Below are 15,923 nucleotides of genomic sequence, written 5' to 3'. Positions count from 1 at the left end.
TACAAACTCATGAATTGCTTCACCCGGCCTGCCCTGTTCATGATTCTCATCTGCTCTTCTGGTTTCCTCTCTTGCCTCTGGGCATGAGTGACTCAGAGTGCCCCTCTGGCCACACTTCCTTTGAAAGGCTTTGTGTGTGTGTGTGTGTGTGTGTGTGTGTGTGTGTGTGTGTACGTGTTTTATTTAAGAATTACTTCAATCTAGAAAATGTTTCTCCAGTGACTGAAGTGAGTAGCTCCAGTGTTATCTACCTGTTTTTGAGAAAATATCTTCCTAGTTTTGTTTTTGATAGCTTTTCTCAATATTCTGCTCCCGATGATCTTTTTCAATCTCCTCCTAGAGGAACTTCTCATTTAATCGCCACATGGCTGCTTTGACTCTGCTACTTTTTTAGTTCTAATGTGAATATTACGATTGTTTTTCTTTTTCTTTTTCTTTTTCTTTTTTTTTTTTTTTTTTCTTTTTGAGACAGGGTCACCCTGTAGCCACAGTTGTCCTGGAACTCTCTAGACCAGATTGGCCTTGATCACACAGAGATCCACCTGCCTCTGCCTCCCAAGTACTGGGATTAATGGTGTATACCACCACACCTGGCTGTATTTCTAATTTTCATTCCTTTGGTTTTACTCCTATATTTTCTTCCTTGTATCCTTTTAAGAACATTAAAGGTTTCCTCCATTTTTTTTTGATTCTAACCATAGATTCTACCCAAAACACTGGTTTTTTGATTGCTCGCATTGTGACTATGGGACAGTGTGAAGTGTTTGCAGCAGAGGGGAGAATAGCTTGCCAGCGGCTCACCCTGCTACAAGTCACTGCCTCTCCAGGCTCCAGCTCTGTGCAGAGTCCAGTTCCTGTCAAAGCTGTCTTCACAAGTAGGACCAGTGCCCCACAACCATGCTTCTCTCTTGAGCAAACAAAAGCATGAAATCCAGTTTTGGCAGCAATTGTCCTGAGACCCGAATCTTCACTTTTCAATAGTCTCACTCAGTTGGACAGTTTCAGCAGTCTTCAGGTTAAAAAATGACTTTTTTAGTGTTCTTAATTTACCTATTTTTCCTTTTGCGTAAAAAGCAGCTTCTGTTTTTTTAAGAAAAAAAATCTCTCCCCAGTGGAAATAAAGTATAAATCAGTGAGTGGAGTTCACAAGTGTTATAAGCAAAAAAAAGTTTAAAACAATTTAACAGCTCCCTATAACACAATAAAAACACTGTAAAGAAGTGTTCAAAACATTTTCTTTGATGCTGGGCCTGTCTGGACAGCAGCAAACTAGGGCACTGTATACGTGCCATCCAGTGGAACGAGACTTAAAGTTACCCAGCTGTATGGCCAGGCTTTGGGCAGTTCTGTTTCCATCCTGTAAAATGGCAGCCATACCTGCCCTTCCAGAGCCGTGAGGGTCAAGTGAGACCTCACGCAGAATTCTTGTTTAAATGTCTAGAACCGTGAGACTAAATCCTGAAGTGCAGTTACAAACATTTCCCTACTTTCAACACTACTGGAAACCTAAACGTGGTTAGAGCCTGCAAACTCCTTTGGTACTCCCCACACCCACCTCATTCCAACAGTGCAGAGCAGCTGCTGTTCTGAGATAAAGGAGCCCATCTACTTCTTCAGTGATCACGAGAACTCACCCAATGTACCACCTATTGCCAGGACCTATGCCAGCTTCAAATGACACCTGATTCAGTGACAAGTAGATTTCGTGTCAGTGTTTATGTGCAAAACAGCTAGCCAAATGAAAACAATAAAAAAAGGCTAAATTAAATACACAGGATCCTGAATCAGGAAATTTAGAATTATAGTTAAAATAACCCGGTTGAAGAGATGGTGCAAGTTAAGAGCATTGGCTGCTCTTGCAAAGGACCTGGGTTCAGTTCCCACCACCCACTTGGCAGCTAACAACCACCCATAACTCCACTTCCAAATCGGACACCTTCTTCTGACCTCCACAGGTATTGCAGACACGGGTGCACTTGCATGCAGGTAATACACTCACATACTTAAGATAAAATAAAAATGAATTTTTTTTTTTTAATCTAAGGCACTGTACTAAAATCCTTGGTTAAGCATCACTTGTAAATCAACCATGTCAGTGCTTCTGCCTGGATCAGCTGAGGCTGATAGGAGACAATGTGTGGGGAGTTCTTTGCAAACCTTGTAGCTACACAACTATATAGCATTTCAACAACTGAAAATTTGACACGTGGTATGTGTTTTTTGAAGAACAGCTTTAGGTTCACAGAAAAACGAATAGTTCCATAAGCCAGGTCCCCCTCTCATGGGACTCTCCATCATTCTCCGAGGTGGGTGTGTTAAAATCCTTAGGTCACATTGATGTTCAGTCTGCAGGCTTCACTCTTGGTGGTATACATTGGCATGGGTACCACGTCATAGAGTAGTTTCACAACACTTGATATCATTAATATCCATTTATTAGTAGTGTTTGTGGAGTGCATGAGCTTTTCATGTATTCCTTTAATCTCCCCAGTATTTGCAGGAGGAAAAGCATCAAGATACCTGATCCTAAATCACCTAGCTAGTCAAAAATGATGTCACATAAACCCAACACCCTACTGCCTCACAATCCCAGTTTTTTTGTGTGTGTGCAGTTGGAGCATAGGAAAAATCCTTTGGTGGAGTAGCATTTCTGAAGCAACAACTTCCTGACAATTTTGATGTATCATTTTTGACCCTATAGCTTCTAGAGGATCAGAAATGAATTGGGAGGGTAAGAGTAGTTTAATTCAGCACTTGCCTAGAATGCACATTTGTCTCAAAACAAAAAACATCACCATGGGAAACCTGTACTGGTTTTATTTCCATGTGCTAACCGTACAGTACTGTGTCCCCAAAGGATCTCCCTGCGCGGGGCTGTCCTGTGCTCCTAGGCCTTGGCAGCTGCCTCCGCCGCGGGGTATGCCGGAGGCCATGGCGCCGGCCCCGCCCAGGCTTTGAAGACCCGAGTCAGCAAGGTCGCAGGTCGTGGCTCGTCCCCAGCAGCTCTCCTCGTGGACGGGCAGCGTCAGCGGTGACGCCTTCCGCCCTGGCCTCACCGGCCCGTCACTCACACTGACCGTCCAATGGCGGCGGCGGGGCGGGGTCTGGGCGTCTCGGCTGGAGCTTGTGGCGTCAAAGCGCCCGCCGTGTCCATGGAGAGAGGCTGAGGCCGCTCGGCCCGAGGCTGCGGGCGCCGGCACCGCGGACATGTCGGCTTCGTTGGTCCGGGCCACCGTACGGGCTGTGAGCAAGAGGAAGCTGCAGCCCACGCGGGCCGCCCTTACGCTGGTGAGTCCCCCGCTGACCCCGCCGCCTCGCGGAGGTCACGTCGGTAAACAAGCCGCGGCGGACTACGGCTCCCGGCAGGCCTCGCGCTCGGCCGCAAAGCGGGCCGGGGAGGTAGACGTGCGGGCCGTGCTGGGGCCTCGCGGGGCCTCCGGCGGGCGGCGGGACCGGGAAACCCCGATCTGCGCAGAGGACAAAGAAGGAAGGTCCCAGGCCGAGCTGGCAGCGCTCTCTGGGACGAAGGTCACACTGCGGGCGCCCTGAGGCCGCAGCCGGTTGAGTGGCTGAGGTACCGCGTCTTCGCGGTTGTGTAGGGTACATTTCGAGTGCTGTGCAACCGTTTCCTGTCCCGCACATTGCACCCCGGGCAAGCTTAGGTCAGTCCAACAGTCATCGCCTGCACCCCATTCCCAGTGAGCCTAGACACCGGGAAACCACACGGTTTAGATGCAGTCGTAAATCTTCCCTACATAGGGCCAGGTCAGTGAAATGGAGGAAAGCCGTGAACCGCTGGGAGAACTCATTTCTATTATAGATGGTTATTTGGGCCCTTCGAGTTATCCCTATCAAACTGTATTCTGCATTGCTTTTCCTGTACTACCGAGCTCCTTTTCATGTCTAGTAGGCACACCATGGAATCTAGAGTTATCCAGGATCACAATTTCTAGTTTTTTTCTCTCGCCCACCCACCCTCTTTTTTTAAGATAGGTTCTCCCTCTGTAACTGGCTGGCCTGGAACCCGCTACATAGACCAGGCTGGCCTCGAACTCCCAGAGGGCTGCCTCTGCCTCTGGGATTAAAGGCTTGCACTACCATGCCCTGCTGTGTTTCATCTTAATTTCGGTAAAAATTACTCAGCATTCAGCAGAGTTCTTACACTAGTAATGGTAGATCTAGGAAAAGTCAGGGTACAAGGACAGTTTTTTAAAAGACTTTATCACCATGCCCTACCACATCACCTGTTACTTGAGAATTTTTGAGCTGGCTCTTTGCTCTTCATTTCTGCCCTTTCAGCAGACATTATTGGGACCCTCTGAGTTTCAGGACAAGAAATAAGTGAGTTACTCAGTTCCCACCTTCCATGGACCCAAACCGAAACAAAACTGCCATTCTTGTAAGGAGTGGCATCTCACTTCCCAGGCCGGCTGTCTGTCCATCTTCTTTCTCCTTGGTTACATATTATCACAGCAGTTGTCAGTTATCAGGACTCCCTGTTGCCTGATGCAGTACAGTCAGTTGTCTGAACTCATCCTTAATGTTATGCCTGACCGTAGATTCTCATTTCCCTGTGACTTTCTTGGGAGCTAGTATGAGAGATAAAGCACGTGGGTGGCCAATGATCACTTTAGCCCTAACTTCTGTACCCTCATCTCAAGACACTATAGCCTGTGTTGCTGTTTGTGCTCGGTTTTCAAGTGTTTGGTAAACATTTTTGAACCGATGCCAAAAGCAGTGAGGAGATAAATGACCTAACTGAGTGAGTTAGAGACAGATAAAGCAAACAGAAGTAGAGATGATAAGCTGGGCGTGGTGGCACAGTTCTAATGTCAGCATTGCCTTTAATCCCAACATGTGAGATCAAAGCCAGCCTAGTCTACATAGTGGGTTCCAGGTCAGTTGGGGCTACAGCTGTCTCAAAAAAAAAAAGGAGAGATAATAAAACTGATAGAGGTATTACTTGGCTTTATCAGTTTTGACATCAGGAGTTTGACATTTTGTGCTGTAACACCTACTAGAAGTCAGCAAATGGCTAGGAAATAACATGAAAGCATGTTACCCAGTTATGTGCTGGAGGGAAGGGTTTAGACTAGTGATGGACTTCCCAGGAAGCATTTATACACACCAGCAGTGGCTCCAGCTCACATCAGTGAACCCTTGGTCCCTTTCCCATACATATAGGAACTGACATGTGCAGTTAAATTTATAGGGACCAGAGTAAGATGTGACTAAACATGAAAATTACCACCTAGCTGACAAGCTCCTTTATTTCTATCATTGTACAAGATGGCATTAGGGCAACCCTAGTTTATGATTATAGCTCATGCTGCACAAAGCACAACTGTGGTTCTGTGAGTAAAGGATGGAGCACAGCCAGGATAAATTGCCATGCATGGAGAAATGCTAACTCATACACAGAGGCTGCCTTCAGGCTTGACTTTCTAGTGGAAAGTCTGGGGTTCAGTGGTAGAACAGTTGCTTAGGGTGGTGGGAGAAGTGGGAAAGAGGGAGAGAGATCCTGTTATAAAAAGTTTTTGTGTGTATGTATTGTCTGCATGTGTCAAAGCGTACCCATGTAGGAGTCAGAAGTGGGCTTTGAATTCCCCTGGAGTTGGAGTTACAAACATGGTTGTTAGCTGCCATGTGAGTGCTGGGAATCAAACCTGGGTCCTCTGCCAGAGTAGCCAGTGCTCTTAACCACTGAGCCATCTCTTCAGTCCCAAAAGTTGATTCTTTTTAAAAAATTGTAGTCATGGCTCTTCAGTCATTAATTTAGTAGCCCTATGCAAATTTTTAATTAGGCTTAAACCATAGAATTATGAGAATAAAACCATGAAGTATAAAAATACACCAGGGGTAGGGGATGTAGCTCAGTTGGTAAAGTATTTGTGCAAGACTGAGGACCTGAAATTCATCTCCAGTACCCAGATTAGAAAGCCAGGTAGTATTTTGTACTTGTAATCCCAGTGCTTGGGAGGAGGGTGGGGAAGTGGGATAGGCAGATCCCTGGAGCTCCCAAGCTAGCCAGCCTAGCCTGGGCAGGCTCCAAGCTAGTGAGAGACCCTGTCTCTAAAAAAAGGGCGGACAGTGCCTCAGGAGCCCAAGGTTAAGCTCTGACCTCTGGGCAGCATACTCAGGCATACAGACACCTAGAAGGCACCCAGACGTTGACCACTTTTTATCTGTTGCCTTTTAAAGATTAAAATACCAGGTTCATGGTGAAATTTAAGTAGGCTATGGTTGCTGATACCTTATTAAGGAATCAATTTAGGGGTGTTAGTTTTGTTTTCCGAAAACAGCAAAGAAAAGAAAAAGTAGGGGGTTTCTTAAGTAAATACAATGTTGAGGGTAACAAATGCCCGCAGCAGAAATTGCTGACATTGCTGAAGTGAAAGTGGCGGGAAGCAGTTCAGAGCCCCACCTTGAGTGCCTTTCCCAGCATTTGGACAACAAAAATAGCCCAGGAATAATTGTTTTTGAAAATTTAGCCCCAAACATCTTCAAGGTATTCTGTCATTCTAAGCGAACCAGTTTCTGTGTCAAAACAGTCTGATCAGTCGCTAAGCAAATTGCAGTGTCATTTTCCTCTTGGTTGAGTGCTTAACTGGGTAAGTTCTCACTAACACTTCCCCAGGGAGGTCTGTTTGCTTTTCACTTGACAGCAAAATAAAGATACATTTTGGCTTCTGTAACAGTTGCTGCACGCAGGTTCTTATTTAATGTTACTTTCCCTGGCTGTCTTTCTGTATAAGATGCATGTCAGCACCCCTGTGGTGAGCCAACCTCTACATGACTTCCTTTTATTGGCTGTGTTTAGATATTTTTAATTTTGTTTTGTTTTATTTTGAGATGGGTCTAACTGTGTAGACCAGGCTAACCTAGAACTCATGATCCTCCTATCTTGGCCTCCCAGGATTACAGGTGGCCACTGTTTAAATGCTTTCTACTAAGACTGGAGAAAAGAGGCTGTATTGATTTGTAAGACCAAATGAGGCCGTTGAGAAAACTTCTTGGAGAGAACACTCAGGCTTGGCTGACCAGAGAGCCCCATTTGTCTTTTCACCTTTGACCTGCCCACTCTACACCTGCCTTAGACATAAGATTTTAGCTCTAACAAATATTTTTCCTTCAGCTATACCTTTTCTAAGATTTTTTTTTCAGAAATCTTATTTTATTCGACAAAATAGATTGATTACTTCAGCACTTGCATAAGAAATGCACCTGTGAAAATTGACAAATGGAAGGCAAGAAAGGTAGTTTTTATTAATCTTTATTTGGAAGGGTAAACAGTCACTTTTTTTTTTTTTTTTTTGGTCTTTTTGAAGCGGGGTCTCCTTAAAAAGCGCCGCCTGTCCGGGACCTCACTATGTAGCCCGGGCTGGCTTTGACCCCAAAGAAACCCCCCTGCCTCTGCCTCCCAAGTGCTGGGACTACAGGCATGCACCACCATGCCTGGCAACTATCACATTTTTTTTTAATGTTTTAAGCCAGGCGTGGTGGTGCACGCCTTTAATCCCAGCACTGCAGAGGCAGGTGGATTTCTGTGAGTTCAAGGCCAGCTCGGACTATAGAGAGACCCTGCCTCAAAAAGACCAAAAAATAAAAAATGTTTTAATAATCCTTGATAAACCTGTTTATTTTCAATATTTTTTTCTCTTTGAAATAAGAAGCTTATAATTTCATTCTATCAAAGCCTAAAACTCTGTCAGTCAACAAATCCAAATTATTATACATTTGTTTGAGTCCCCCCTCAACAAAGTTGGCATTTAAAAGTTATTTTCTTTCTTTCCAGGGGACACATACACACACAGGAAACCAGTAAATTAATGTATTCTGGGAAAATTTACTATACTGAATATTAATGCTTTTAGTTAATTTTGTTTGAAGGTATTCCTGGCATCTTTTATATACAGTGACTTACTGAGAATTATATTTATACGGTTATGAATAAAGGCAAGCTTTTTCCTCTTAACAGAACTATTTCTACGGAAGTTAATCAAATCCCTAAAGCATTTACTTAGCTATCGATTTCTCTAATATTCTTGTGCTCTAATTATTTTAGTAGTTTTTATTTGGCTTTATGTTTTATATTATATTTATTTATGGATTTTTTTGAGACAAGATCTCCCAGGAGTCCCAAAGGACATGAAACTGGCTGTGTAGATCAAGCTGGCCTCAATCTCACAGAGTTCCACCTGCCTCTGCCTCCTGAGCCCTGGGATTAAAGGCATGTGCCACACCCGGCTTGACTTTATTTTTAAATGTCTTGTTTATATAACCTTATCTTATAGGGAGTAAAAATAATGGCCAATTTTAATAAAGTCATCTGCAATTAGTTTGATCTATGATAGACAAAAGCTACCAAATAACCAGATAAAAATTCAAAGTCTTACTATTAAATTAATCTGGCGTGACCATAACAAGTTAAGGGTAATATTATTTTTCTTCTAGCTGGGCATGGTGGCACATGCCTTTAATCCCAGCACTCAGGAGGCAGAGGCTGGTGGATCTCTGTGAGTTCAAGGCCAGCCTGGTCTACATAGCGAGTTCCAGGCCAGGTAGGGCGGCAGGGAGACCCTGTTTCAAAAAGACCAAAAACCAAACAAACGAATATTATTTTTCTTCTATAATTTTTAATTTAAAAAATTTGACAGTTTGACATTTTCACACATGGATATAGTGAATTTTAGTAATTTTCATCCCCCTATTGACCTTTATCATCCACCTCTCTCTGCCACTGAAACTCTTCTTCCCAACAAACATACTACTTTAGTGTCTTTGTGTATGTTCCTGAGTGTGTGTGTGTATACCATATGTGTGCAGGTGCCCATGGAGACCAGAAGAGGGCATCAAATTCCCTGGAACTGAAGTTATAGACAATTGTGAGTCTCCCAGTGTAGGTGCTGGGCTAGAACCCAAGCATCTGCAAGGGTAGCAAGTGTTCTTAACCACTGATCCATCTCTCCAGACCTGCTTTTTCTTTTTAATGTCTTAATTTTTTTATTACATTTATTTGTTATTTTGAGATGGGGGCACCTGCCACAGTGTAATTACGGAAGTTAGAGAACAACTTGCTAGAGTTAGTTCTCACCTTCCATCATGTGGGTTCCAGGGATCAAACTCAAGTTATCCTGTTTGGAGACAAGCACCTTTACTCGCCGAGCCATCTTGCTGGCCCTTTTTTAATGTTTTAATGAACAGTTTTGCTAATTCCTTTTTTAACAATTCTACACAGTAAGAAGTACACGTGTGCATGTTAATAACTTTAAAGGCACACTAAATAGCACCCACTTGTCTTAAATGCAGCATGTTGCTTTGTTGAGGAGTGGGGTGCATGTGTGGGGGCCAGAGGATAACCTCAGCTATCCTCCCTCCTGTGCTAGCCACCTCTCTTTTTCTTTGAGACAGGGTCTCTCACTGGCCTGGAGTTCACCAAGTAGGCTAGGCTGGCTGGTCAGCATGCCCCAGGGATCTGCCTAGTTCTGCCTCCCCAGCCCTGTGATGACAAATAGACCCCACCATGCCTGGTTTTTTTTTAATGTGGAGATTGAACCTCATACTTACAGGGCAAAGCACTGGCCCCCCTTTTTTTTTTAATGTTGGGTCTATACCTTCTACTTTTTACATTGGGTTCATGTCTCTTCTGATTTGATTCTACACTGTAATTGTACTTCATTATCTGTCCAAGCCTTTGACAGGACAGGGAAAGATCTTAATCGAGGGACATGCCTAAGGGCTGTCACCCCAGCATTGGCTTGAATGCCGAATACTAAGTAATGGATTATAATATATGGGGTAACAAGGCATTGCCAACTAGAAATGCTAACCAGCTTCCTGCTTTCTAGTAGAAAGGACATTATTCCTTTGTTAAGACGTTCTCATACTTTTCTGATAGTAGCTGTCAGATTGAGTTCTGTGTGCCTGGCACTCTCCTGGATTTTAGTATTTAATTCTTTTTGTGCCTGCCTTCACTGAATGCCAATATTGAATTTTCACAGAAATTCTGAGGCATAGGGACAAATACCCCCATTCCCCAGTAGGTAACTAGAAGTTCAGAAAACAGTTTATAAAGTGACTGCCCTCCAGACATGGTTGGTACACACCCTTTAATCCCAGAATTTAGGAGGCAGAGGAGGCCTGGTCTACATGGGAAGTTCCAAGTCAACTGGGGCTGCAGAGAGATCTTGTCTCAAAAAAAAAAAAAAAAAAAAAATCTAACCCTGGGACATACCCAGGAAGTGGGCCAGGACTGTCCCAAAATAGATTGGATTCCCAACATCCTCCCCAAGAAGATGGGATAAGTGACACTAATCTGCACATAGCATACATCATGACATTTTTCTCATCCTGATGAGAAAACCACATCCTTTCAGACAAACAACACCCAGGCAGAGGCAGCCTGGTCTACATGGGGAGTTCCAGACTAGCTGCAGAGAGACCCTGTCTCAAAAAGAAAGAAATCAACTCCTGGGACATACCCAGGAAGTAGGCCAGGACTGTCCCAGAATAGATTGGATTCCCAACATCCTCCCCAAGAAAATGGGATGAGTGACCTATCATTGAGTAGCCTAGGTGTCCAAATATGTTGTTTTGCACCATGCTAAAAATCTGTGACCAGAAGCAATCTGCATTGAGTTAGAAACACTTCTCTAGCCGTACATTCTGATGGGTCTAAAATGGTTAAACCAGCAGGAAAAACACCCAAAGGTTGGCTTTTCCATTGATGCACTGGATTGATTCATTGGCTATTTGTGAGCTTCTGTTCCTTGCTATATGCTTAATACTGGGCGTACAGTAGATGCACAAAAGACAGTCTTTCCAGAAAATCACATTTGTGATGCAGTAGACAGTACAGATAGAGTAAGTGTGCTTTCAGTGTAGTGCATGCATATGTTAGTAGATGAAATCCACAGGGTCCTCTGGCAAGAATGGAATATTTGTCACATGAATTTATAAGTCAAGCTTGTATAGTTTTAAAGTCTGTGGCTTTGAAGAATGCAAATTTTGTAGCTAAAATCTTAACATTTTATTTTTCAGACACCCTCAGCTGTAAACAAAATAAAACAGCTTCTTAAAGATAAGCCTGAACATGTAAGTAACACCTGTTAAATATTTAGCAAAAAATTAAAGTTCTATTTTCAGGATTAATGTATCTTGTTGCATATAGTATATTTCCATTAACTAGGCTGTTCTGTTCTGTTTTGTTGGTTTGCAGTGCTAAGGATTCTACTTAAGGCCTCATTCATGCTAGACAAGTGCTCTACCTCAGAGGTACACCCCACCTCCAGTCACGACTTTAATTTAAAGATTGAAATCCTATAGAAGAGGCTTTTCTGAAAAATAGAAGCTACTCTGAACCCTAGGCACTTTGTCACTCTTTCTTCCCAAATGCTGCCTGTTAGTGCGTGTGTGTTGTGGTTTTTCAGACTCCACACTGTGGTGTCAGGGTGGTCTGTAGCATTTCTGGCCTTTTCCTACAGCATGTCAATAGCACCCTATCCCAAGGTTGTGACAGCCAAAAGGAGGAACCACTGGCCTATACTGTTCTTGTGTCTTTGTCTATACAAGAGCATACCATGCATGCTATCATTATAGTTGGCTTTTGCCCTAATAATTCAGCTTGAAGATCTTGCGAATTGTTATATAAAGGTTTGCCTCCTCCTTCATGACTGCATATATTCCACTGAGCAGGTTTGGTGTGTTTGACTGATCCTTTTTATGAAAGGTCTTTGGGTTGTTTTCTTCATTGCTGCCATAGAACATCATTGACCAGCAATTGGTGTAGTAGCTGTAGTGTGCTGGGCCCATTGTTCTAGGCTTAGAAGCATGGCTAACTATACCCACACAAGACCCAGTTCCTGCATGCAGGATTGTTGAGTCAGGTCTGTGCATCATGTTATTCACCATGCATTGTTAATAGTTGATAGGATGCTGTAAATATTTCAAGCAATGGCCTGTAGATAGCTAAGTAATTATTAGACTGTGAAATTATTTTCTGGTTTCTATTTACAACTTAATGGGGCTTTTCATACCTCTATCCTGAGTCATTAAATGCTGACAGAGGTCAGTGTTCCAACTGCATTTGGATTGATGACTTTTAGTATATAAAATAACCAAAACAATAACAACAACAACAAGAACCCTGTGAAGTTAGTCTTAGAGATTTATGGGCTGTTTATTCCATTGATGTAAAAATGTGCAGTTTATAACATGAGCAATCTCTTCACCAAACTGTCATTAACTAAACCTTTTGTTTTGAGACAGAGTTTCATTGTGTAGCCTTGCACGGCCTAGAATTTACTATGTAAACCAGGCCACCCTTGAACTCGCAGAGATCTGCCTGCCTCTGCTGAGTGCTGATATTGCAAGTGTGAGTCACCAAGCCAGGCCTAAACCTGTATTTTCAGGTTGTTTTAGTGTTTGTGTACGTGCTGGGAATAAACCTAGGAGTTCACACATACTAAGCACATGCCGTACTACTGAGCTGTCCCTCAAACCTATTTACACAGTCTCTCAATGTCTTATTTCCTAATATTTGGACTTGTGTTTTTTTAGAGGACTTCCTGTTTACAAAGGTAGAAACTAAAACAAATGCCTAGGACCTGTGCTCCAGAAATTTATCTAAGTAGTTTATCACCACCTAGAATGTGAAAATTCCTCATGGTTTCAAAGCTTTGGAAAGATGAGTAAAACCTCCCTCATGACTGAGCTCCTGAAACCTGCACACATTGCTGAGCTTCATAGAATTGGGGTGTCCTGATAGAATAATACTTAAGATAATAGTACTTTATGTACATAAATGGAAAAGCAGGCTCTAAGATAGAAAAAAGGTTACATTGCTATACACATTAGTTTTTTAGATGTGCTGTTTAGTCACTTTTCAAACTTTGTTTTTGTGTGGTAATACTCAGAATTGAGCACAGGGAGTTGAACACGCTATGAGTACTCTCTGCCTGTGAGCTACACCTGACCCTACTTTGACAATTTCTGCAGTCTTTGGCTTGTTTATATTTTGGAATGCTTGGATATGCCCTGGAATAGAGGCTTCTGTATAAAAGTGGGATGGTTGCCAAATGATGGCCTATGGACTGTGGTGCATGCTGACCACAGGGGAACCACCAAGAGAAACTCAGCAAAAACTATTCTAAAAACTGCCAAGCTTTTTAAAAAAAATCTTACTTATTTAACGTGTATGAGTGTTATACCTGCATGTATAGAAGTGCACCTATTTCATGAAATGCCTACAGAGGCCAGAAGAAGGCGTCAGATCCCCTGGAATTGGAGTTACAAAGGATTGTTAGCTGCCATGTGGGTACTGGGATTTGAACCTGGGTTCTCTGTAAGAGCAGCCAGTGCTCTTAACCTCTGAGCCATCTCTCCAGCTCCAAACCTCCACGTTTTAATGTAGGAGTCTGCCATCAATACTCTCATATGATAGTTAGAAAAATAAATTCAATGTGCAAATGGTACTCTGTGTCCATAATATAAAATAGTAAAATTTTTAATCTGCTGCAATAAAAACTGTATCTCAATTGTGTATATGACCTAGATTAGATAAAAACAGAAAATCTGCTTTCTTAGATAATAGTGGTTATAGGATCTTTTTAATGCTCGTTTCCTATTGCATTTATTCTTCCCGGGGCATTTTATAACCAGAAATCTAATGTTTATCTCTGAGGTTATGAGAAAATGAATAGTGGTAATAAACAGCCAAGGTTGCTTTTTTTCTTTTAATTTTTGTTTGTTTGTATTGTTATTTCTGTGCATTATTTCTGTGTGTGTGGTAGGTGTACTTGCATATGCATGATGTGTTCATGTGCCTGTAGAGGCCAGAGGTCAACCTCACATGGCTGCATTACTTAGGAGCCATACACCCTGATTTGTTTTCCGATTGCTTTTTGTTGTTGTTGGTTGTTTTTTGTTGGGGATTTTTTTGGTTGGTTGGTTGGTTGGTTTTGTTTTGTTGGGTTTTTTTGTTTTGTTTTGTTTTGTTTTTGGCTTTTTGAGACAGGGTCTCCTTGTAGCCCTAGCTGGCCTGGAACCCACTGTGCAGACCAGGCTAGTCTAGAACTCACAGAGATCCTCCTGCCTCTGCCTCCCAAGTGCTGGAGTTAAAGGCATGTGCCACCATGTCTGGCTTTGTTGGTCTTTTTTTTGAGACAAGGTCTCCCTATAGTCCCAGCAGACCTGGAACTCACAATGTACACCAGGCTGGCCTCCATCTCACAGAGATCCACCTGCCTCTGCCTCCCCGGTGCTCAGCTTAAAGGTATGTGCCATCATGCCTGGCTCACCTTGATTTTTGAGATAGGACTTCTCATTGGCCTGGAGCTCAAAGGGTAGGCCAGACTAGACTGGTTAGCAAACCCCAGAGACCTTTCTCTGCCTACCCTGTGTTAGGATTACAAACATGGATCACCATGTCCAGCTTTTTTATCTGGATTCTGGAGATCTCACTCAGGTCCTGTGCTTGCTTGGCAATCACTTTATTGACTGAGCTATCTCCTTGGCCCTCTTTTTCTTCCTTCCTTCCTTCCTTCCTTTCTCTTTTTTCTCTTTCTCTTTCTCTCTCTCCCTCTCTTTTTCTCTCTTTCTCTTTCTTTCTTTCTTTCTCTTTCTTTCTTTCTTTCTCTTTCTTTCTTTCTTTCGACAGTGTCTTGCTGTTTGGTCTGGACTGGCCTCCAACTTGCTACAGTCCTCATGCCTCAGCCTGCCCGTGCTAGATTCAAGACGTGTGTCACCACACTTGGCTGTAGCCAAAGTTTTTATTAATCATTTAATTTGCGCTTTAATACTAAATTTATATTCTCAATTTTTTCAGGTAGGTGTGAAAGTTGGTGTGCGAACCAGAGGCTGTAATGGCCTTTCTTATACCCTGGAGTATACGAAGACAAAAGGAGATTCTGATGAAGAAGTTATTCAAGATGGTACACTCCCTTGTTTTGTTTTCGGTTTTTGAGACAAAATCTTTTTGTAGCCCAAGCTAGTCCTGAGATCCTTATATAGCCAGATAATAAGGATGACCTTAAATTCCTGCTCCTCCTACTCCATCTCATAAGTGCTGGGAATTACCGGTGTACACCACCATGCCTGGGTCTGGTAGATATTTTTAACAATTTCTGGACACTTCGTTCTGCAGACAATTTTTAGCTTTGTACAAAGCTGATTAGAGACCAATGTTTGAAGTAGAAATTGTGTAAGTAATGCTTATTGTGTGCCAGACATTGATGGCCAGACTCATTTCATATGTGACTTACATGAGCAACTGAATGAGGGAAATGCCATCTTCCATGTTATGATGAGGCATCATGTGTAAGGAGAGGCTTCATACCTTGCCCAAGGTCACACAGTGAGAAAGTACCTCATGGAGATTGGAACCAAGGAAGTTTTCTAACTTTCTAAGTGATTGGATAAGTTACTGTTTTGTTTCAGCTCTCAATAGTCACCACCGTGTCTAGAAAGGTTTGCTTGGGTTCAGGTTTTTTGACGCAGGGTCTCCTTCCTTATCCCCAGCTGAAACTCTCTTGATTCCCTTTCCTGCACCCCTCAAGCTAGAAGTATAGATATTGCCTCTACGCTTCGCCTCACAGTTTTTCTTTTTACTTTCTTAATAGTGTGTGTGTGTGTGTGTGTGTGTATGTGTGTGTGTGTGTCCACATGCACACGATGCCTCGTACATATGGGAGTCAGAGAACAACTCTTGGGAGTTGGTTCTTTACCTCCACTGTGGGCCCTGAGGCTCAAGCTCAGGTACTCAGGCTTGTACAACAGGCTTCTTTACCCTCTGAGCCATCTTCCTGACCCTCACAAGGATTTTTAAGACCATAAAACTTAAAAGTGAACCCATCTAATCATTTCTGTTGAAACAACAGTTTTACATGTGTTAAGTGCTCTCAACTTCATACTTTTTTTTTCAAAGA

The 15,923-nt window shown here is 42.8% G+C and overlaps 1 protein-coding gene across 1 annotated transcript in view; it reads left to right on the top strand.

The window, feature by feature from the left end:
* The first annotated feature begins 3,060 nt into the window (after positions 1-3,060).
* Isca1 (iron-sulfur cluster assembly 1) overlaps positions 3,061-15,923 on the top strand; it is a 16,360-nt gene continuing 3,497 nt past the window's right edge. The window contains exons 1-3 of the mRNA XM_008833085.2: positions 3,061-3,288; positions 11,041-11,094; positions 14,825-14,930. Coding sequence (XP_008831307.1) covers positions 3,208-3,288; positions 11,041-11,094; positions 14,825-14,930 — 241 coding nt within the window. The 5' untranslated portion in view covers positions 3,061-3,207. The remainder of the gene's footprint in view (positions 3,289-11,040; positions 11,095-14,824; positions 14,931-15,923) is intronic.

This window comes from Nannospalax galili, unplaced genomic scaffold (assembly GCF_000622305.1).
Source record: "Nannospalax galili isolate Female #2095 unplaced genomic scaffold, S.galili_v1.0 scaffold1096, whole genome shotgun sequence".
Classification (NCBI taxonomy): Eukaryota; Metazoa; Chordata; class Mammalia; order Rodentia; family Spalacidae; genus Nannospalax; species Nannospalax galili.
This window is presented reverse-complemented; position numbering and strand designations above follow the sequence as displayed.